The 24,939-nt window shown below is 36.4% G+C and overlaps 2 protein-coding genes across 2 annotated transcripts; both read right to left on the bottom strand.

The window, feature by feature from the left end:
* Positions 1-773: 773 nt before the first annotated feature.
* On the bottom strand, positions 774-2,459 carry LOC131158591 (tetrahydroberberine oxidase-like). Its single transcript, XM_058113458.1, has one exon. It carries the CDS (start codon positions 2,457-2,459, stop codon positions 774-776), a length of 1,686 nt encoding a protein of 561 aa, XP_057969441.1.
* Positions 2,460-21,943: 19,484 nt separating this feature from the next.
* On the bottom strand, positions 21,944-23,629 carry LOC131158590 (berberine bridge enzyme-like 18). The gene has a single exon (XM_058113457.1). It carries the CDS (start codon positions 23,627-23,629, stop codon positions 21,944-21,946), a length of 1,686 nt encoding a protein of 561 aa, XP_057969440.1.
* Between the last annotated feature and the right edge of the window lie 1,310 nt (positions 23,630-24,939).

Here is a 24,939-nt window from a genome sequence, read left to right as displayed (position 1 = left end):
CTATATATATATATATATATATATATATATATATATATATATATCTTATAATATTATATTATATTATTTAATTTATTATTATTATTATTAATTTAATTAATTAATTAATTTTAGAATTTTTTTTTAGGATCACTACACAGGATCGCATGGAACTCATTAAAGCTGCATACATGCACTTATTACATGGGTAGAAAATTATTATTTAATCATTTATTGTACAATTTCAATGAATCGTAAAATAATCCACACATATATACTTATTAATGTTAGAAATAACTTTAATCCATAAAATCTAATAACCCAAGATCATCAAGTTATTCAATTAAGAAAACGAAATTCGGAATAAATATATACCTGGATCCATAGATATGTCTTATTTGATTCTCCAACAACCTTTAGGGGAGAGTTTTGATCTTCCATAGTCAAATCCTTAAGTGTCTCATTTGTTTTCCTCTTTTTAGAGGGAGGAAAGAAAAAACATGAAACTGTTTCTGATTTGGCTTAGGGACCATAACCCTATTAGGTTTTCTTTATATATTAGGTTATTTTAGAAGTCTATCAATTCTAAATTAACTTAGTATTGAGTTTCTACACATTACAAAGTTCATACCCAATAGATATTAAAATAGCCCAGTAACATTATTGCTTTTAAATATGTGAGTCCACAATAATTAAAATTTCATAACAATTAAAGCTCATGGAGCTTTTTATTTAATCTTGGGTAAATAACCTCTAACTAGCTGTTTCGCTAGCATGCACATTGGGTTCTTCGTTTAAGTTGAAACAGATGGAATGCTCTGCTCATTTCGGAAGAAATTTGCAGGATCCACCATGGTCTTCACATGCACCAATCTGTTAAAATTTTTGTTGAAATATTTTCTACCCCAAATGCTCGCCCTTTTATAGCTTGTGTTGCCAAATTTGTTGTTCGTGCCCAAGTCAAGGTCTCTATAGTTGAGATATGCACCTCTTGGAGATTTCAAAACATGGGGAGCCATGTACTTGTAAAGCCTCCTGAGCCATTCAACATACCGTGTGGCTGTTGTATTATCCTCATCTTCATCCCAAGTCAGTCCGTAAAGGATTTTGTATATGTAGCCAGCTCTATGCGGAAAAGGAAGTGCAGATTCTGAAATCTCACTCATTCTCCCACCATAAGGAACCAAGGCTATTTGTGTTTTCTTGCCATCCTCCTCATGAATCTTTCCCCATATCTTTTCCCACGAAAGCTTGGAAATCGGCTTTGTGACATAGTCTGATTTCGCCTTAAAGGACCCCATCCACGGATCATTTGTCCTATTCAGCATATCCACAAAAGGACTGCCCTTGGGAAATTTTGCAAAATAGAGGATGGATTCTATCCAACTCATCTCAATACAATCTTTCTTTGCCAAACCTAGCTCTGGGAAATCGTCATGCATTAGCGAGACTAATTCATCAGTCTTCCCAAGAAACAAGGAAAGGAATGAAACTTGTCTGGTTCGTGTGCCTTGTTGACTAGCACTATTGACAGTCGTTATTACAGGCATGATGAATAGATCTCCATCAATTTTATCTGCAACATATTGCCACCGATGAACCAAGTTTATTGCGTTTTGGCTCGTGTCCCTAGTGACATTGAAAACAGTCACTGTTCGTGGGACTTGAACCAACTCTATCTTCCAGGCCACAATGACTCCGTAGCTAGCACCTCCACCTCCTCTAATGGCCCAAAACAAGTCCTCCCCCATAGATTTTCTATCAAAAACTTTGCCATCGGCAACTACAATGCGAGCATCAATCACATGATCAGCTGCCAAGCCGTATTTTCGAATCATCATGCCATAGCCTCCTCCACTGATGTGGCCACCAACACCTACTGTAGGGCAATAACCAGCAGAAAAGCCTAGAGTTTGACTTTTTTGGGCAATTGTATAATAAACTTCGCCTAATGTTGCACCTGCTTGAACCCATGCAGTTTCGTTCTCGACATCTACACTTACAGATCGAAGGTTGATGAGATCGATGATCACAAACGGAACGTGTGCAACATAGGAAAGACCTTCATAGTCGTGGCCACCGCTCCGAGTCCTAATCTGCAAGCCATGCTCTTTGGAGCAGATGATGGTAGCTTGAATGTGAGATTCATGCAGGGGTGTAATGATGACTGAAGGTTTTGGCGTAGTGGGTGTCGAGAAACGCAGATTATGAATCGACTGCAGTACTATAGGTAAAAAGGAGGAATTGGCCTGGGTGTAAATGACTTTGGAGATGGAGTCGGAATCGTTGGAACGCAGGGAAAGACATTGCAGGAAGTTGTCATGCCCAGAGGCAGAAACTGCCCATGCAATTGATGAAAAGAAGAGAAAAAGAAAAGAGAGAGAAAGCAGTGAAGAGCTTTGACAGGGAGTCTTCATCTCTGGGTTATTACTGATTGAGAAATCTGGATGATGAGGAGGGGAAGCTAGCAGGGTTCTCATATTTATAATGCCTCCAACTCAAATGGGAGAAGGCGTGCAATAGGGTCCACACCCGTGAGTTCGTTACGAAATTTCCAAACCTGGTGGGGGGTTGGGGGTGACGAAGGAATAGAGGAGAGGAGCTGAGGAGGCCAACCACTCTATATGCAGAGACTGAGAAATGCGTCTTGTCTTACTCCTCATGCATGCGGGTGCAGGTTTCCATAAATGGAATGGATCTATTATTCTTTTCAAGTAACTTTTCCAGGCTTAAAGATGCGGGGAAAATAAAAATTATATAATTTATTACTCTGAACCCTCACATGGTTCTCACCGTTTATATCCATTTGAATTCATTTCTTTAATATATCTATATATATATATATATATATATATATATACATATAAATTATTATGGCTAACAATGCCAATGCATTATCCAAACTGATTATGGAATTCTGGTGTGAACATTTAAGAAATAAGGTAAATTATAGTTATTTTTTAAAATAAAGGAGATAGTTATTTGTTATATATTTTTAATTATTTTATTTAATATAAAATTAAAAAAATTATTGATATCTTCATAATAAAATTTAGGAATAATTATTTCTTATCTATTTTTTATTATAAACACATAATATGTTTCACATTTTATCTTCTCTTCAAGAGTAAATGAGGTAGCCCTCTTTTAAAATTTAACAAAAAAAGTATAATTTTTTTTTAGATTTTAAAAATCAAAAAAATTCTTTTTCAAAATTGACAAATTTTACAGACCTCACAAAATTTGTCAAAAAGACAAATATTTTATTTTATATTTACTAAAAATAAAATAAATTTTTTTTAGAGTTATAAAAGTTTCAAGACTTAATATGTACCGAAGTTTTTCAGATTTTCAAGATCTCAAAAGAGAATTAGGAAAAATTTAAAATCTAAGAGAAGGTCAATATCTTTTATCCTAATACAATATTTATAATTTTGAGATTCCAATTTTTAAAATTTTTTTTATATATTTACCTATATTTAGCAAAATAAATTTTGAATTTTGAATTTAAACTTGTGTAAATTTGAATAAGTTTCAATACAATTTTATATAACACGAAATTCAAATTTTAAAATTTCTCCTAAAAAAATTAATATAGTGTTTACAAGTATAAATTTTAGTATTTAAATTTAATTTTGTGTACATTTTTTAAAAATATATATATAATTTCATATTATATTATATATATACAAAAGTGCCATGTCTCCCACATCCAATCACTTTTTTTCACCTTGCCTCTCCTTCGTCTGCCATGCAAAACTTGCTGGATCATTCATCGAGTTTTATCCAATCACTTTTTTTCTTTCTCTCGCTCATCATTCAAAACTCGTTGGACGATCCAGTAAGTTTTAGAAAGCATCAAAGTAGGAAATAAAGTTTCCACCGAAACCTTTATTAAATATTTTAATATAAAATAAAATAATAAAAAAAAAAGAAAAAAACTCTAAACGACTAGCCATTTAGGATTTGGTATTTTTCAAAAGCGCAAAAATAGTAGTTGAACAAACAAATAAATTATTTTTTTTTTTTTTAATGTTGGCCCATGACCACCAGCAAGATGGGTAAGGGAATAGTAAGAAAACCTGCATGACTCAACTCATGGGACGTATACAAGGGTAAATTTGTTTGTCCAAGTCTCAATGCTCTTCAACGTTTTAAAAAAATTTATAAATATTAATGTCATAATAATTTATTACTATAAATATTATAATTATAAATAGAATGTTATAACAAAATATTATCATATTTTAATATATAGATATATATTACAAATATATTGAACGGCTCACCAAGAATGACCATCTGATGAGCACCACTCATGCTGCCCGAAGGCATGCCCACTTGATGAACATAGCTCAGGAGGTAACTCAGAATGAGCATGACTCACCAAAAATGGCCCATCTGATAAGCACCATGATCAGCTAATGTTATTGACTTCTAAGTGCAGAGGTTGTCAAAGTAATACAAGGGCGAGTCCTAAGATTGAATTCACAGGGACAATGTGAAATATGCAAGCATTAAGGTCTCAATTATAACACAAGAAATCAAATTTTCATTTATGGTGACAGGAATTCCTAAAACAAATAATTAGCTAACGGGTTGTGGTTTCGGTCGACTGAGTTGGGCCTTTTGGTTGATTGAGTGGTTTTGTTCAACTAAAATGACAATATATCAGTCACCTGAGTTTCTTGAAAATAAGGCAAAATGGTTTCAGTCGCCTGAACTGGAACTTACGGTCGCCCAAATTAATTAATTAATTAACGGGTTAAAATAATAATCTGAAAAAATGATATAAATGAATGAGATTCATGCATAAGTAGGACCTGAAGGTGATGATAAGTCTAAGAATCTAAAACTACTAATAACTAAGCAGTTCAAAGGGAATGCGAAGAAATTAAACACTTGAGATGCAAGTTTTGCTTGTTTTCGATTTGATAATGGATGTTCCTCTGATTTCCTCTACTCTCAATCACTTTCTCATTCTAAGAGATTATGACCGGATAATATGACATTCAACTCACAATTTCAGTATAATTCAAAGCACTCAAGAGGTTGTATGCAAATCTAAACAATGAAAGAAGAGCATCAAAATCTTGCCATTGGTTCAAGCATCAATTGTGCTTTAATGTCTACAATTGATCAAGATCAAGAACATAGAATTCTAGTCTTTTCAAAATATGAATTGAAATACAACCTAGCCAATTAAACAGTAGAACTAGAAATCCAACCCAAAACGATCATGGGTTACTCTTTAAATCTCAAGATAAAATTTAGCCTAACATGTTTGCTGTTGGAATTGGTGTATTCCTAAGAGGGGAGGGGGTGAATTGGGTATTTAAAACTTCCTAGGTTGATTTCAGATCCATAGACAGTATTTCCCAACCTAGGGTCTTTTTATGCGATCCCAAATGTGCAGATAAATATAAAGTGTGAAAATTAAGTTATGCACAACATTCACAGACTATTGAAAGTAACATACACGTGCAGTAAATAAATTGCAAAAATATAATTTGTACACATGATATGTTATCAAGGTTCGGTAAATACTGCCTACGTCTCAGTCTCAGCTCACAAGCTCGAGGATTCCACTAATTGCTCACAACCAGGTCAAATTATCAGGGTTGACCTCAACCTTTACACACTCTCCTTGCCAAGCGGAAAAGGCCCTACTGATCCTTACAAGTTAGATCAATGCCCCCTTAAGCCACGCTTGGAATACAATAGATATTCAATACAAATTTTGTGTATAAAGATATGTGCTTCTAATACAAGAAGATTATGTACCAATACGCACAACCAATAATTAATGCACGTCAAATGATAGAACTATAAGCTCAGTGCATATGTGTGCAATAACACTCAATCTAATTTCAATAAGCAATCTAATGCAAGAGTGTATTACCAATCTATCTTTGAAACAATATGTAAATATATTTCGACCACAAGTAGGGTTTCAAAGATTTTCAGAGAATATAATCAAAATATCTCTAAGATGATTTTCTCAAAATCCTAACACAAAAGATATTTGAAATCAAGCTTGTTTGAAAAATATTTCACAAAGCACAAGAATAAGCCTTTGAATACTTGTAACAATAATGCAAGATTCACAAGCTCTAGAGAGTATTCCCACTGAAGACCTATGAATTAAATCACAAGGGAACTCTCAAGCTCTCTCTTCAAAAAATCAACATCAAACACATACAATGAGTGTGTTAGCCAATATAAACAATCTCAATAATACTCCTTGTTGACTCTACGAGTCTAATCCTGTTTTGATAATGACAAATCACTTTGTATTTGATCTGTACATTGAGTTTGTGAACAGGACTTACATTAAACATGCACGGAAAGATAATGAGTCATGGAAGCATTCAAGTAAAGCTTACAAATCTTGGATAGCACCATGGAACTCAAAGAGTACGAGAATCAAGATGCAAGTGGCAAAGTTCAAGAACATCTTGGGAATGGGTATTTATAACTCATGTACTTACATTTTCGTATGATTTAATTTGAGACTCAACATAACTTAGAATGATTTTAGGATTCATGCATTTCATGTATGATTAGGGAACTTACATGGGCTTAGAAAGGCTTTTAAAATCATGGAAAACTTGTTTTATAAAAGACCCAAGCAAAGAAGCAAAGTAGAATTTTAAACTGGAAATGAATAAGTGAGAAAAAGGGGACTTTGGTAGCCTGAACTCAACCTCAGTCGCCTGAAGAATTAAATGGGAAAACAGAACCTAGTAGAGGTACTTCAATCGCCTGACACTGGAACCTCAGGCACCTGAAGTTGCCACTTCAGGAGCTTGAACCCCACTTCGATTGCCTGAAGTCGCGGGAAAGTCTAAAAATCATATTTTTATTAAAAGGACTCACAAGCTATTTTATTGATCCAACGATTGAGATCAATCCTAAGGGTAATATACTATATATTCTGAATATCTAAACCCTAGAACAGATGTTAGACACACAAGAAAGAGAAGAACACACATTGTTGAAAAAACGTTGAAAATCTGCTCCTAGTGTTATACGATTGCCTACACTTCAATCTCTAATCTTCAAGCTTGGGCAAATCAACTCTGATTCTCAAAGAGGACTTGTTTACTCAACTGTACTTCAATCTAGTATTGAGGTTTGATCTTTCAAATTATTATTATTAAGAACATCTCATCTCATCTTATTACGTGCTCTTGACTATCATTAGAAAAGTTTTGATCTTGAGTGTGCATATTCGTATAAAAATTGAGTTTTGAAAAGATCATTACTTGAGAAAACTTATTTAATTTGGTTGATTGATTTTTGATTAAAACTTATATCTTAGATATATTAAAGCTTGATTAAATATCCTTGATACTTATAACTATACATTTAATTAAGGGATATTTTACGAAAATTAATATACTCAGTTTGTGATTGAATACATGAAATAAAACTTTGTGAGTTTGATTGAGTTTGTATTCAAGACAAAGTTTTTTTTGTTAACTAGTTCACATCAAACATACTTATGCATTTTTGCAAAGTGAACCAAGAACCCTAGTTGACTCCAAAACATTTTAAATATATCTTTACTTGGGAGTTTTGGTTAAATAGGGAGTTGTGTGTTGAAGCATATCATACATAAAACAATTGTATCGTTTTTCATACATTCATGAGCTTCAAGTTATATCATATGTTATTGTATTAGGATTTTGAATTGTACTCACCGGATTTTGTTAGAAGCATTGTTTTGAGTGTTAATTTTCAGATTCTATTGCATACACGGTTCGGTGTGTGAACCGGTGTGTGAGGAGAGAGTTGTATCTCTTGTAAGCAACGAAGTAGGAGGAAGCTGTGCCTCTTGTAAGCAGCGGATTGTAAGGGAAGCTCCGTCCCACTTTAGGGGCAGGGTTTTAGTGAATCCTTGAGTGGTTGCTCAAGGCGAGGACGTAGGCCAAGTCGATTGAACCTCGTAAAACTGTGTTTGTCTTCTCTCTTCCCTTTACTATTTATTTTCAACATTGCATTTAAAATGTGTATATTGCATGCATAGGTTGGATAGTCTTGCACAAAAGTAATTGAGTAATAGAATTTATTAGTAAATATATAAGAAGGGTTTAAGCGGTAAATTAGTGTCAAAGAATTTTTAAATACCCAATTCACCCCCCCCCCCCTCCTCTTGGGATTAAACCTGATTCAACACTCTTACTAAAGGATTTTAGCAAGTAGGATGAGTAAGAGATGGATCTATGGCTTCTATATGATAAAACAAAGGTTTTGAAATTCAGAGAGTTTTGGCTAATGATATTTGCTAATCCATGCTCAATCTTTCCAAATGAACTAGTATTTACAGACATTCATAAAAATATAACCGTTGGGGGACATCGATGGAATTTTAGAAAAGATTGAGTATGGTTAATAAAAAATAACCCCATTTTAATCTCGGTAAAATTTAAGCAACCCGAGAGGTTCGGTCAACCATTTTTAAGGTTCAATCGACCAGGTTACTCAGTTCAATTGACTAAGGTGTTTTTGAACTGAAAGATGGTCGACCAGACTTGAGGTGATTTTTGAACCTCCGAGGTTCAGTCGATCAGGCTAAGTTCGGTTGAACGAATTTGGATGTTCGGTCGATTGAGCCATTTTTAAACTTCAAGTTCAATCTACCAGGGCATTAGGATTTCCCCACGTGCTAGTTCGGTTGACAATAGTGTTGATGCTCATTTTAAAGATGGTCGATCAACTGGTCAAACTTTTGACCTTGGGGAGGTTTGGTCAACTGAAGGTCTTAGTGTGTTTTGGTTCGGTCTACCAAATGGTCAATTGTTGACTCGAGGATGTTTGGTCGACCGAGAGTCTCTGTAGGTTTAAGTTCGGTCAACCGACCATATAAGATTTGTGCATTTAAGTCATATTTTTTTTTAAATCACCCCTATTCACATGATAATTATTTCTAAGATTTATGGGGGCTTTTTCATGCAACATATTGGGACCTATGGTCAGTCTAAGGTCTTTGAGCATATATCCTAAAAATTCGGCATCAGTCGACCTTGATCCCTAATGTTCATTTATGGTCTTAATTTTTCCTATGGTCCTTACTAAGCTTATAGTCCCTACCATTCATGTCATGCATTAATTATTATAGACCGATAGATTATTATTACAGATCTGAATTAAAATAAACATATATAAAAATACAACTTAAAATAAGCGAAGGCTTCAAGCTCTGCTCCTCGGCAATTCCATGGATTTTGCCGAAAGAATGGCTCATTTAAGTGCTTCTCGACATCAATTTCTCATCTGTCATTCATGCTTAGAAAAGTAAACCTGTTCAAATACTCGAAGCACACGGATGAGATATTGTGGTTTGTCATAATCAAAACAAGAGACGAACCAAAAAGTCAACATTTGTAATCTTAAATTTCCAAAACAAATTAAACCAAAAATAAATCATTGAAACCAATAAAAATAAATGAAATAAAGATAAAAAAAGAGTGGAGGCAGGGAAGGAGGATAAAAGGCCATCTTTTCCCGAACAAGTTGTTGTGCACAACAGCTTTCACGCACACACTGCCACCCTTCTCTCTTTTCTGCACCCAGTTTTGTGTTGCTTGAACATTGCTGCCGTCCAAGCCTCCTCACTCACGACCACAATAGCTTCCTTATAAGTTGTTGTCCTAAGATTCTTGTAGAGACCCGAAAAATTGAAATAATAAGAAACTAAATAAAAGAAGAAATTTGGTTTGGTGTAGACCAAACCATCAATGGCTTTGTGTTACTGTGGCTGCTTAAGGGTAAAACAGTGAAAAAGGTTTGGTTAAAAAGCCAAACCATAGATGGTTTTGGGGGAAACCATCGACGATTTTGTCCGGAGGCAGCTTGTATATAAAGGGGAATTAAGTTCATTTTGAGAGAAATTAAAATTGTTTCTCTCTCTCTCTCTCTCTCTCTCTCTCTCCTCTCTCTCTCTCTCTCTCTCTCTCTCTCTCTCTCTCTCACCCTCTCTCTCTTCATTTTCTCCATCAAAACTCGCCCAAATTGACAATTGGACACTACTACGGGGTTCTAGGGTTGATCCTCGTCAGTTTAATCGAAGCAGGATCTTTTTTTGAGATTTCAGAATCTCTAAAAATCCCCCGGTATCTTCTCATCGACGGGCCTTTGTGTCTCGTCGCCGAGCCATAGAAGAGACTTCGTCGATGAGAAAATGAGCCTCGTCGATGAGCTTCGTTGTTTTATCCTTTTTAATTTCCATTCTTTTTTTCTTTATTTATTTTTAAAATTTGGGTCCCTACAATCTCCCCTCCTTATAAGAATTTCGTCCCCAAAATTCACCAACTAATACAAAGCATACTCTACCTTATGTTGGAGACCTACAAAAAAGTTGGTAGCTACCCACAAAGCAGCTCTGACCCAAATTTATTACCTATCCTCACTTATGGTGGAGGAATATTGTGGTTATAGCATAAGGCTTCAAGTGCTTACAATATACTTACATAACTCTCCCGAAGATCATATCTACTTACCAAACATACTAACATGCATACATTCACTTACCTGACTAACTTAACCGTATCTAAATAACTGAGGATACTTCTGACGTATCTCAGTTTCTAACTCCCATGAAGCTTCTTCCACTGCATGGTTCTGCCACAATACCTTCACCAATGGTATCTCTTTGGTTCGCAGTTGTTATACCTTCCGATCTAATATTTGCACCAGTACCTCCTCATATGATAAGGCATCACTGATCTCTTGAGGTTCATAACTCAGCACGTGGGAAGGATCTGACACGTACTTCCTCAGCACCGATACGTGGAATGTGCCATGAACTCTGGATAGTGTTGGGGGTAAAGCCACCTGATAAGTTACTGAACCTATCCGTTCTAGGATATTGAAAGGCCCGATATACCTAGGACTTAGCTTCCCCTTCTTTCCGAACCTCATCACCCCTTTTATCAGAGCGATCTTATGAAACACTATATCTCCTACCTCAAACTCTAGCTCTCATCGACGAGTATCACAATAACTCTTCTACTCACTTTGAGCTGTCCTGATTCTCTCCCTAATCAACTCAACCTTTGCAGAGGCCTTCTGAATCAGTTCCAAACCCAGTATCTACTGCTCACCTACTTGATCCCAGTATAATGGAGATCAACATCGACGACTATACAATGCCTCGTAAGGTGCCATCTCTATGTTGGCCTGGTAACTGTTGTTATATGCGAACTCGACAAGCAGTAGATGTCGTATCCAATGATCACCAAAATCTAGTACACATGCCTACCACATATCCTCCAATGTCTAAATAGTCTTCTCAGTCTATCCATCCATCTGTGGGTGAAAAGATGTATTGAACATCAGTTGTGATCCAAAGGCATCCTATAAACTCTTTTAGAAACGAAACGAAAAATGGGGATCTCGATCCGAAACAACAGAAATAGGGATACCATGGAGTCGTACTATGTCCTGCACGTACAACTTGCTAGCCTATTTAAGGAATAGCTGACTCTAATAGGAATGAAATGGACAATCTTAGTCATCCGATCGGCTACCACCCATATGGCATTCTATTTATGCACCACTGCAGGTAAGCCCGTCACAAAATCCATCGAGATGTACTCCCACTTCCACTTGGGGATGTCAAGTGGCTGAAGTGGTCTTGCTAGCCTCTGGTGCTCTACTTTGACATGTTGACATGTCAGACACTGCTCTAAAAAATGGACGATCTCTCTTTTCATGTTGGACCAACAGAAAGATTCCTCAGATTTTGGTACATCTTCGTACGGCCAGGATATACGATGTAGAGCGAACGACGTGCCTCCTTCGGAATGACTAGTTTAATCCCGACGTCATCTGGTACACATACCCTTTTATGGAATCTCAAAATCCCATCACCGGAGATACTAAAATCTGGCTTTAATCCACTCTGAACTCCTTCCATAACCTCAACAAGCTTTGGATCCTCCTTCTGCACTGCTTGTATCCTCTTCTGTAAGGTCAGTTGTACCACCAAGCTAGCAAGAATAGCCTGATGATTTCCTTCCACTACCTCCAAGCCCAACCTTTCCAAGTCCATAAAAATCTAATGCTGAACTCCCACTACTAAGATCGATGCATCAACTGACTTCCGACTCAAAGCATCAGCTACCATATTTGCTTTTCCTGGGTGATAGCTAATGGTGCAGTCGTAGTCCTTTAGCAATTCAAGCCATCTATGCTATCTCATGTTCAGTTCTTTCTAGGTGAAAATATACTTATGACTCTTGTGATCAGTAAATATTTTGCACCTTTCACCATACAGGCAGTACCTCTAGATTTTCAATGCAAACACTACAGCTGCCAATTCTATATCATGTGTCGGGTAGTTCTTCTCATACTCTTTAAGCTGACGAGATGCGTAAGCAACTACCCTACCCTACTGCATTAGAACACAACCAAGACCCTTCTTAGAGGCATCATTGTAGATAACAAATTTGTCATCCCTAGATGGAATGGTTAGAACTGGAGCAGTAACTAGTCACCGTTTCAGCTCCTAAAAACTCAGCTTGCACTCATCAGTCCAATCATACCTCACGTTCTTCCTCCTGAGTCGCGTCAAAAGACCTTCTAAACTGGAGAACCCTTCTATGAACCATTGGTAGTAACCTGCAAGACTTAGAAAACTTCTGACCTCCTGAACATTCTTCGGTCTCGCCTAGTCCACTACTGCTACTATTTTACTCAGATCCACTGATACCCCTCCCTTGGACACTACATACCCTAGAAACAAAATTTATTCTAACCAGAACTCACACTTCTTTAGTTTAGCGTATAACCTCTTCTCCTTGAGCACTTGCAATACCAGTCCCGGATGAACTTCATGCTCTGCAGCACTCCTAGAATACACTAGGATGTCATCAATAAATACCACGATGAACTGGTCTTAGTATTTGTGAAAGACCCTATTCATCAAATCCATTAATGCTGCAGGTGCCTTAGTCAAACCGAATGGCATAACCATAAATTTGTAAGGGCTATACCAAGTTCAAAAAGCTGTTTTTGGAACATCCTCCATTTTCATCGTCAAATGGTGATACCCAGATCATAGATCGATCTTAGATAAAATCTGCGTACCCTGTAACTGGTCAAATAGATCATCGATCCTGGGTAACAGGTATTTGTTCTTTATCATCATCTGATTAAGTTCTTTGTAGTTGATGCACGTCCTCATTGACCTGTCTTTCTTCTTCAAAAATAGCACAAGTGCTCCCCAAGGAGAAACACTCGGTCGAATATACCCCTTATTTGTAACTTCTGAAGTTGTTTTTTTAACTCTCTTAATTTAGCTAAAACCATACGATACAGAGTTTTCTATATCGGCATCGTACCTAAAGCTAACTCTATAACAAATTCCATTTCACGGTCCGAAGGTAATCCTGGCAAGTCCTCTAGAAACATGTTAGGGAACTCGCACACTATAGGAATCACCTCCAGTTTACGTTCTTCGGCCGGCATGTCTTTCATAAATGACAAATACCCTTGGCATCCCTCCCAGAGCAATCTACCAGCCTGCAAAGCTGAAAGGATATGTGGTGCAGAATGTACACACGATCTTATAAAATTGAATTCTTGCTTCTCTGGAGGTTTAAACATCACTTCTTTCCTGTGGCAGTTGAATACTAGCATAACTGGAAGGCAACCATTCCATCCCTAATATGATATCGAAGCCATACATGTCAAATACTATAAGGCCAACTGGTAGTACCCTTCCTTGGATCACTACTGGAAAATCACGTATTATTTTACTACATACAATTGCCGACCCTAATGGCGTAGTCACTACTAGTTCACAACCCAACTATTGCATCTCTAACCCACACAGTTTAACAAATCCCTAGGAGATAAAAGGAATGTGCTACTCCCGAGTCAAATAATATAACAACTTTATTGGAAAGCATGTAAATATTACCTATTACCACATCTCCAGTGTTTTATGCATCACCTAGAGTCAAGGAGTACACCCTGGCCTGGGTAGTACCCCCTTTCTATCCACTTCGTGGCACCTGTGCACCACCTCTGGAAGACTGTTGTGGAGCTCCACCATAACTCGGCAAGTTACAATCCCTGATCTGATGTCCTATCTTACCACATTGTAAACAAGCCCTCATAGCCCTCCAAAACTGCCCTTTGTGAGGTTTCCTGTATGTAGAACAAATAGAAGTGGACTTGGTACTCTAACAAGCACCATGACTATTCTTCTTCTTCCAGTTGCCCTACTTTGCCCTTTCGTAAGAATTGGAAGGCGTAGGTCTCTTCTTCGAAACCTGAACCACAAGGTCCTCCTACAAACTCTCCTCTACTACGGTGACTTTGTCAGCTAGAGTGACAAAGTCTTGCATCTGCCAAATCGCAGTCTGCTTGTGAATCTCCTTCTTCAGGCTCCTTTAAAATTTTCAAGCCTTCATTGCCTCATCCAGAATCATGAATGGAGCAAAACGGGATAGCTCTTGAAATATGGCAGCATACTACTGAACTGTTAACTGCCCCTGCTCTAGACTCACAAACTTCTACATCTTTGCATTCCTAACCGTGGCTCGAAAATACCATTCAAAGAATAACTCTCTAAAACGGGCCCAAGATAACACCACTAGAATGGGCCAATGCTCTGCAAGCATCTTCACAAACTTCCACCATCTCTCCACTTCGCTCGACAACTTGAACGTTGTGAAGGCCACTTTCTGCTTCTCAGTGCAGTTTAGGACGTTCAAAATCTTCTCAATCTCCCTAATCCAATTCTTAACTCGAATCGAGTCTACACTTCCCATGAAAACAAGAGGCTTCAGTCAGGTGAACTGATCGATAGAACAACCCAACTTAACCGCAGGATAATCCTGCCCCTATTTATCCGAACCACCTCAGCGATCAGTTGCTGAGTGAAGTCCCGCAGGACATTCGTGGAATCACTGCCAGCCTTAGTGCCAGCTCCCTCACTGCTACTGCCTCCAACATTGGCAGTATTATCCTTGGATTCCATCTTGAAAAGCAAATGAGAAACCCATCTTAGAATTTTTAATATTCTACATATCGATTACTATCACAATATTATAAAACTCAAGTTCCCAATTCTACATTCCCATTCTAACTCAAATTCCTCCCCTTCTACTTGGAAACAAAACCATCAATAGATTGTCGTGGTTTTCTGAACCTTTTAATTGATCTAAAAAAAAAAAAAAATAGAAGGCTATCAATGTATTTATGTCTCTAGGTATAATAAGCAAAACTCAAAGTCTTATCATCTTCCTATACTCTGGTATATTCTAAACTACAGAACCTAGTGACCTAAGCTCTGTGTATACCCCTAACCAGGCAGCATGAATCGCATCACACTTCTGACTGATTAAGGGCTCTAATACCAAATTGTAACACCCCGACCCTTTATACGAGCCCAAAGTACTACTACACATATGTTATACCTGTATCTGATAAACATACATAAACAACCCGCCCTAAAAAGGGAAAAATTGGTGTATCTCATACATATATGTATTCTTGCGCAGCAAAAAACATAAACATTCTTATGGGGTTCTATTAGACATATACCAAAGTTCTATCTATATTCTTTAGTACATAAGATTCATACTTAAAACATAAACTATATTATATCCCCTTACATTAAACCAGGATAATAACCCAGTATAGATACAAAAACTTACATATACTAATAAGACTCTACGCACCAAAATCCCTTTAGAAGACTATGACCGACGTCCTGTAGGACCTGAAATAAAGGTTGTAAGATTTGGGTGAGACACTTCTCAGTAAGGTGGAAGATATTACATCAGCACGTGACTACATGAGTTTATTTCAATTAAAAACAGTTGCACAATATCACATTCACAATACTATAATATAGGAGATATATAAACATAATTCAGCATCATTACAAGTGAGAGTTTCAGAGGTTAGGGTAGGGTAAAGGCCCATGCACTATACGATCCCTCCACACAGTACTCAATCTTGTAACTTTGCCCATTTTAGTTTTTAAATCATGTATATGAAAATCAAGCATCACATATATAGTCCAACTACCCCACCTAGTCCATTATTTCACCAATGGCCCCACACTCTTGCAAGCTAACTATCTCAATACCCACACTGATTTACATGTGTGGTTGCACTGCACCTCAGTTAGCAACGGAACCGCGCCTTAAGCTATTTAAATCTTCAGATAACCTGGAGTGTCTTTCAACTCGTTTAGTAACAAGCTGAGGTCCAAATTTATCATATATATAATTTACAATGAACATAATAACCTGTGCAATTCCAGTAATTTCACAATCATAATCATGCATTCTTTCTTTCTTTCAAACAGTGGTGTTAACCGGCACAAACACTCTTGGTTCAACCCTTTTTACACATAAGGCTCGGTGATTAACCGGCACCTGTTTTCCACATTTTTAGATAAAAAATAGAACTTTAGTTCTCATAGTTCATTTACAAGTATAACAGTTCAGTATGTTCCACTTCATATCATATGTCACACTCGTTTCGTCAAAATCAGCTATAAACAATGTATAACTCGAAAAATACCATTTGGACTGCAAATATGGGTATCAAGTAGCTCCTATTGTAGGTTTAAAAAAAATAAAGTTGTTTTGGAAAGTTTGGAGTTCATATGCCAAAGCCTCATTTTTGCCAAAAATCGTAAAATCGTAAGAAACAACATTTATACCCAGTAAAACTTTGCAAATAAGCAGTCAAAACATGCACAAAGACATAAGCCAACTTTCCAGAGGTTTAGTTTTCTAAAAATATTGATGAAGACAATTCCCCTTACCTTAATCCTGAAAACCAAAACATGAACGAATCGATCCAAAACAACGACACGGGATCCTTGAAACCTAAAAACCGAAGAACAATACTTCACTATAATATCAACTATTACATATCTATTGAACCAAAAACTAAATCAAATCCTTACCTTGATTTTAGGGAAAAACTCAAAAGTCCTCATAATTAAATCTGATCCACTATAACTGTAGACACGTAGCGACGTCGGATCATTGATTCCAGCAACAGACGACACGAAATCTTAGAGAGAGATAGGGTTGGTTCGAGTTTTAGGGAGAGAGAGTGAGAGTGAGAGAGAGAGAGAGAGACAGAGAGAGAATGGATACAAATTAGCTAGAAAGAAATGAATATTCTATTTATAACTAGTTTAACCCAGCTAGCCTCATCGACGAGTTGAAGTTCTTATCGACAATCTGAAAATCCCTCGATATCTTCTCATCAACGGGCCTTTGCATCTCGTCGCCAAGCCACAGAAGAGACTTCATCAATGAGAAAAGGAGCCTCGTTGACAAGCTCCGCTATTTTATCCTTTTTAATTTCCCATCTCTTTTCTTTATTTATTTTTTGGATTCGGGTCCCTACAGTTTAACATTATATTATTGATGTAAACTCAGCTGCCACACACTGGTTGCCGAACCCGGAAATGGGACCCAGGGTGAGAATGTAGTCTAACATGTCCCTGTATCCGATAAAACATCCAAAGATATAGTACAATGGATGAGGGTCTGACCACTTGTGGTTCCCAAGCACCCTAAACACATCCAATCACAAACATAAATGCAGCGGAAAAGGTCATTCTATAACAACATATGCAGTCTCATACCAGAGTCTATACACGAGCAGAATATAGCTCTATCAAAACGTACAAACGGGTGCCCAAAAAATCTCAAAATGGCAACCCATTAAAATACAGTCCTGGCACTTACCCAAGCGATAAACGCAGTACACCGGCCACTACGCTCCCTACACTAGGATGCTAGTTCTGGTTACTCGAAGGATCTGTAAAAATGTACGTACAGTAGGGGTGAGACACCTCTCAGTAAGGAAGAACACAGGTTATATCGGTGTGTGGCATTTGAGTGTTATCATGATGCAACATACATGCAATTAAATGCAATCCAGTACTAGTTTCCATGGTGCATACACGCACTCATACACAAGTTTCCACAGTGCATACAAGCACTCGTACACATACACATGATCAGCAATCCTAGTGTCGTCACACCCTTCGGCCCAAAGCCGGCTCGTAGCCAACTCGCGAACATGGCGCCACCGGCACACGGCTAGTCCCCGACTCCCATGACATCGTACCAGGGCATAACTGGTGGGTCCACATCCTTCGGCCTGATCTTCCGGAATAGGCTCACGCCCTCGAATATGGAGCCAGACACTCTTGCCCACATGGCAAGCGGTAAAATATATGCCCTCGGATATAGAACCGAACACTCTCGGTACCATGAACAATTTTAGAACCGCGTTCCTACTAGCATTTCAACATATCACACACACATGCATGCTCATATAAACAAACAAACCACACCCATTTCGTAATCTAAATCATGGTTTTCCAAACAAATACAGTTTAAACAAGTCAAGGCACGGTCATCCCAATATCACAGTATAAATCATCATATACCCTCGGTTTTCAACAAAACCAGGGATGCATCCCGTCGCCCCCTTTTTCCAAAAACTATAATAATGAAACCCATAGTTTTCCCCGTTAGATTCCCCCAAATGAGTAGCTAAAACACACACAAGACCGTGAACCACAGTTTCACCGAGTCTGATTTCAAAAATAACTAATATAAAAATAGTTCCCCTTACCTTCTCCCCGAATGAAAAATCCCGAACTCCAAGGTCCCTAAAGAGTGAACCGAGTTCCAAAACCTACAAATCACAGTATAGAATATACTCACAAGACAATTACCTACAAAACTACTAGATTAGAATTGAAAACCGAGCCTTAACTCGATTTTACGCCGAAACCCAAAAATCTCCAAAATGAGATTCCGATCCATAGAAATTGTAGAGAATCCTTCCATGATCCTCGTGGTAACTTCAAATTTCCAATTCCATCAACGATCGGTGAAGAAATCTAGAGAGAGAGAGAGAGTAGGGAGAGTTCTAGAGAGAGAGAGAGATAAGATTGAAGTTTCTTAATGAAGAAGTAATGAAAATTCCTATTTATATCCCTTTGACTCGTCCCAATTCGTCGACGAAATGGTGTTCTCGTCAACGAATCTTCCACTACCTTTTGTCGACGAATCGGTGGCCTCGTCGACAAATCTAAGATCTTCGATTTTTCTGGGACTTCTCGGCTTCTCCTCATCAACGAGTCTTTGAATTTCGTCGACGAGAAGAACAAAGGCTTCGTCGACGAAATATGCCAAATTCCCAATTTGACCCTCTCTTATTTATTTAAACCCAGTTATCACGGTTCGGGTTCTCACACTGGTAATAGCATATTTCATCTTACTAGGAGTTGTCTCATCCCAGTATTTTAAATATTTCAAGTGATCTAACTAGACGAGCAGATCATGCTCAGCAATAAAGGTGACATTTGTACTGCCCTTTCTGCAGGGTAAGTGTTTCAGGGAGATGTATTTTTGAGTTGTTTTAAGAGGTTTGAAGGATGTTTCTGAAGTAATGTGTATCTATATTTTGGGATAATATTGAACTTCTGGTATTGTTATTATGGTTTTAAGATTTTATGTTTTCCGCTACATAGGTATGTTATAATAGATTTTATTAGGGGTATCAGAGTAATAAGAATTTATAGGGAAAAAAAAGTGCATCAATTTTTGGTTCGTTACATATACAATTTTAAATATATATTTTCTACTCAAACATACTTTAACTTAATAGATAATCATGTTTTCATAAATCTACGTATATATACATAAAAGAATTTCCCTGATGGAACTATCATATAACGTCGTGTATAAATCCCCCATGATTGGGTTGTGTGACCCGAAGGCTGGATTTAGTCATGGCTGGCCTACCAAGGTAAGTCAAAACTGTTATGTTAGTAGTATGATTGCCCACCCAACCGGGTCCAGACCCAGTGGGTAACCTGCTCTTGAAATACATCACTTCAAGGGTCAATCGACTGTAATCCACCTACACTTTCTTGATAGTGTGGTTGCATTGCATGCAATACTAGCTACGGTACCATGTTCTGAATCATAACTAGTCCATCAGGGTTCTGCTATGATATCATACAATTCATATAATAAAACTGTAACATGATCTCATTTTCATAAATCTGTATAAAACCTGGCATGTTCACAACTCTGTATAAAATCTATCATATCATATCTCTGTATAAAATTGTCATTTCATAACTCGGCATAAGCCGTATGAACTCGCCATAAAGTCGTCTAAACTTGGCATAAAGTAGTTTGAACTGTCATTTCATAACTATATAAAAATCATTACGTTTAATCATACAATAATAATTATCCTCATGTCATACGATTTGACTGATAAATCATAATATAATAACAGTTCGGGAAAAATATATTTTACTGAAAATAAGGGTATGATTAATTTCACCTATTTAATTTAATTCCATTATAGTTCAAGAAAACTCGATATACTCAAATTCCTACAATTTAATTTAATTCGAAATTATTCCAAATTAATTTCACCTATTTAATTTAATTCCATTATAGTTCAAGAAAACTCGATATACTCAAATCCCTACAATTTAATTTAATTCCAAATTATTCTAAAAAATATGATATATTCAAATCCTTACAGTTTAACTTAATTCCAAAATATTCCCAAAAATCTGATATAATCAAATCTTTGCAGTTTAATTTAATTCCAAAATATTTCAAAAAAAATCTAATATAACCAAATCCCTGCAGTTTAACTTAATTCCAAAATATTCCCGAAAATATGATATAACCAAATCCCTACAGTTTAATTTAATTTCAAAATATTCCCAAAAATATGATATATTCAAATCCCTGCAGTTTAATTTAACACAAGCATATTTTTAAAATAAAATCAGAATATAGATATAATTAATTTCACATACTCAATTTAAATAGGGCATATTTTAAATAACACAAATCTAATTAAATTCATGTACTCAAATTTAATCGGGAATATCTTTTTAATATAAAACCTGACATAATCTATTCCCCTTACCTTAACCCTAGAGGGCTGCCTATGGTGTCCAAACAATGAATCCATTCTGATTAAAGTGTTGAGGAGCGGAACTAGGACCCGGATGTGATGTACGTTTTCGATTCGATTGAAAAACGAAGGAGAAATTTAGAGAGAGAGAGAGAGAGAGAGAGAGAGAGAGAGAGAGAGAGAGAGAGAGAGAGAGAGACAGTTTCCATGCGGCGTGGGGGGAGGACTCATGAAATCAATTTGATTTCAATCCTTCAGGAAACCTCAGGAAGGTTTCCTTACATTATTATATTATATTATATTATTTAATTAATAATTATTAATTAATTAATTTTATAAAATTTTTTTTTTTACGATCACTACACAGGATCCCATGGAACTCATTAAAGCTACATAGATGCACTTATTACATGGGCATAAAATTATTATTCAATCATTTATTGTACAATTTCAATGAATCGTAAAATAATCCACACATATATACTTATTAATGTTAGAAATAACTTTAATTCATAAAATTTAATAATCTAAGATTATCATGTTATTTAATTAAGAAAACTAAATTCAGAATAAATATATACCTGGATCCATAGATATGTTTTATTTGATTCTCCAACAATCTTTAAGGGAAAGTTTTAATCTTCCACAGTCAAATCCTTAAAGTATCTCACTTGTGTTCCTCTCTTCAGATGAGGAAAAGAAAGAACGTGAAACTATTTCTGATTTGACTTAGGGACCATAGTCCTATTAGGTTTTCTTTATATATTAGGTTATTTTAGAAGCTCATTAGTCCTAAATTAACTTAGTACTGGGTTTCTACACATTACAAAGCGTATACCCAATATATGTTAAAATAGCCCAGTAACATTATTGCTTTTAATTATGTAAGCCTACAATAAGAAATTAAAATTTCATAACAATTAAAGCTCATGGAGCTTTTTATTTAATCTTTGGGTAAATAACATCCAGCTAGCTGGTTTGCTAGCATGCACATTAGGTTCTTCATTTAAGTTGAAATGGATGGAATGCTCTGCTCATTTCGGAAGAAATTTGCAGGATCCAACATGGTCTTCACATGCACCAATCTGTTAAAATTTTTGTTGAAATATTTTCTCCCCCAAATGCTCGCCCTTTTATAGCTTGTGTTGCCAAATTTGTTGTTCGTGCCCAAGTCAAGGTCTCTATAGTTGAGATATGCACCTCTTGGAGATTTTGAAACATGGGGAGCCATGTACTTGTAAAGCCTCCTGAACCATTCAACATACCGTGTGGCTGTTGTATTTTCCTCATCTTGATCCCAAGTCACTCTATAAAAGATTTTGTATATGTAGCCAACTCTATGCGGAAAAGGAAGTGCAGATTCTGAAATATCACTCATTCTTCCACCATAAGGAACCAAGGCTATTTGTGTTGTCTTGCCGTCCTCCTCATGAATCTTTCCCCATATCTTTTCCCACAAAAGCTTGGAAATCGGCTTTTTGACGTAGTCTGATTTCGCCTTAGCGGACCCTATCCATGGATCATTTGTCTTATTCAGCATATCCTCAAGAGGACTGCCCTTGGGAAATTCTGCAAAATAGAGGATGGATTCTATCCAACTCATTTCAATACAATCTTTCTTTGCCAAACCTAGCTCTGGGAAATTGTCACGCATTAGCGAGACAAGTTCATTGGTCTTCCCAAGAAACAAGGAAAGGAATGAAACTTGTATAGTTCGTGTGCCTTGCTGGCTAGCGCTATTGGTAGTCGTTATTACAGGCATGATGAATAGATCTCTATCAATTTTATCTGCAACATATTGCCACCGATGAACCAAGTTTATTGCGTTTTGGCTTGTGTCTCTAGTGACATTGAAAACGGTCACTGTTGGTGGGACTTGAACCAACTCTATCTTCCAGGCCACGATGACTCCGTAGCTAGCACCTCCACCTCCTCTAATGGCCCAAAACAAGTCCTCCCCCATAGATTTTCTATCAAAAACTTTGCCATCGGCAACTACAATGCGAGCATCAATCACATGATCAGCTGCCAAGCCGTATTTTCGAATCATCATGCCATAGCCTCCTCCACTGATGTGGCCACCAACACCTACTGTAGGGCAATAACCAGCAGGAAAGCCTAGAGTTTGACTTTTTTGGGCAACTGTATAATAAACTTCGCCTAATGTTGCACCTGCTTGAACCCATGCAGTTTTGTTCTCAACATCTACACTTACAGATCGAAGGTTGATGAGATCGATGATCACAAACGGAACGTGTGCAACATAGGAAAGACCTTCATAGTCGTGGCCACCACTCCGAGTCCTAATCTGCAAGCCATGCTCTTTGGAGCAGATGATGGTAGCTTGAATGTGAGATTCATGCAGGGGTGTTATGATGACTGAAGGTTTTGGCGTAGTGGGTGTCGAGAAACGCAGATTATGAATCGACTGCAGTACTATAGGTAAAAAGGAGGAATTGGCCGGGGTGTAAATGACTTTGGAGATGGAGTCGGAATCGTTGGAACGCAGGGAAAGGCATTGCAGGAAGTTGTCATGCCCAGAGGCAGAAACTGCCCATGCAATTGATGAAAAGAAGAGAAAAAGAAAAGAGAGAGAAAGCAGTGAAGAGCTTTGACAGGGAGTCTTCATCTTTGGGTTATTACTGATTGAGAAATCTGGATGATGAGGAGGGGAAGCTAGCAGGGTTCTCATATTTATAATGCCCCCAACTTAAATGGGAGAGGGCGTGCAATAGGGTCCACACCCGTGAGTTCGTTACGAAATTTCCAAACTCGGTGGGGGGGTGGGGGTGACGAAGGAATAGAGGAGATGAGCTGAGGAGGCCAACCACTCTACATTCAGAGACTGAGAAATGCGTCTTGTCTTACTCCTACGCCTATACTTTTCCTTCCTCCATGTGCTCATCATGCATGCGGGTACAGGTTTCTATAAATGGAATGGATCTATTATTCTTTTCAAGTAACTTTTCCAGGCTTAAAGATGCTGGGAAAATAAAAATTATATAATTTATTACTTGGTAGCCTCACATGGTTCTCACCGTTTATACCCATTTGAATTCATTTCTTATATATATATATATATATATATATATTAAAGAAATGAATTCAAAAATTATGGCTAACAATGCCAATGCATTATACAAACTGATTATGGAATTCTGGCGTAAACATTTAAGAAATAATTTAAGATCACACTTTGATTTGACTGAATAGTTATTCAATGAAATAAGGTAAAATATAGATTATACTTTAAAATAAAGGAAATTGCTATTTGTTATATATTTTTAATTATTTTATTTAATATAAAATTTAAAAAATTATCAATATCTTCATAATATAATTTAGGAATAATTATTTCTTATCTATTTTTTATTATAAACCCATAAAATGTTTCACATTTTTATTTATTTTATAGTAGTAACACAATTTTTTCAAGTTTTGAAACTCTTGTAACTCTCAAAGATTTTATTTTTTTAGTAAATATAAAATGAAATGTTATCTTTTTGATAAATTTTGTGAGGTCTGGAAAATTTGTAAATTTTCAAATAATTACAAAAAATTATATCTTATTTTTCAATTTTTCAAATTTTCAAAGGTGTTAAGGGTTTGAAAGATTAGAGAATGCTCACAGGGGTGAAAGTATATAGAATTGCTTGGAAATGATGGTTATTATAAATATTGTATTAGGCTAAGGATACTGATTTCTCTTCAAGAGTAAAAGTGGTAGACCTCTTTTGAAATTTAACAAAAAAAAGTATAATTTTTTTAGATTTTAAAAATCATTAAAATCATTTTTGAAAATTTACAAATTTTACAGACCTTACAAAATTTGTCAAAAAGACAAATATTTTATTTTATATTTACTAAAAATAAAATAAATTTTTTTTAGAGTTATAAAGTTTCAAGACTTAATATGTACATAAGTTTTTAAGATTTTCAAGATCTCAAAAGAGATTTAGGAAAAATTTAAAATCTAAGAAAAGGTCAATATCTTTTATCCTA

Source organism: Malania oleifera, chromosome 6 (assembly GCF_029873635.1).
Source record: "Malania oleifera isolate guangnan ecotype guangnan chromosome 6, ASM2987363v1, whole genome shotgun sequence".
Lineage (NCBI taxonomy): Eukaryota > Viridiplantae > Streptophyta > Magnoliopsida > Santalales > Ximeniaceae > Malania > Malania oleifera.
Note: the sequence above shows the minus strand (reverse complement) of the source record. Positions and strands in the feature narration are given on the sequence as shown.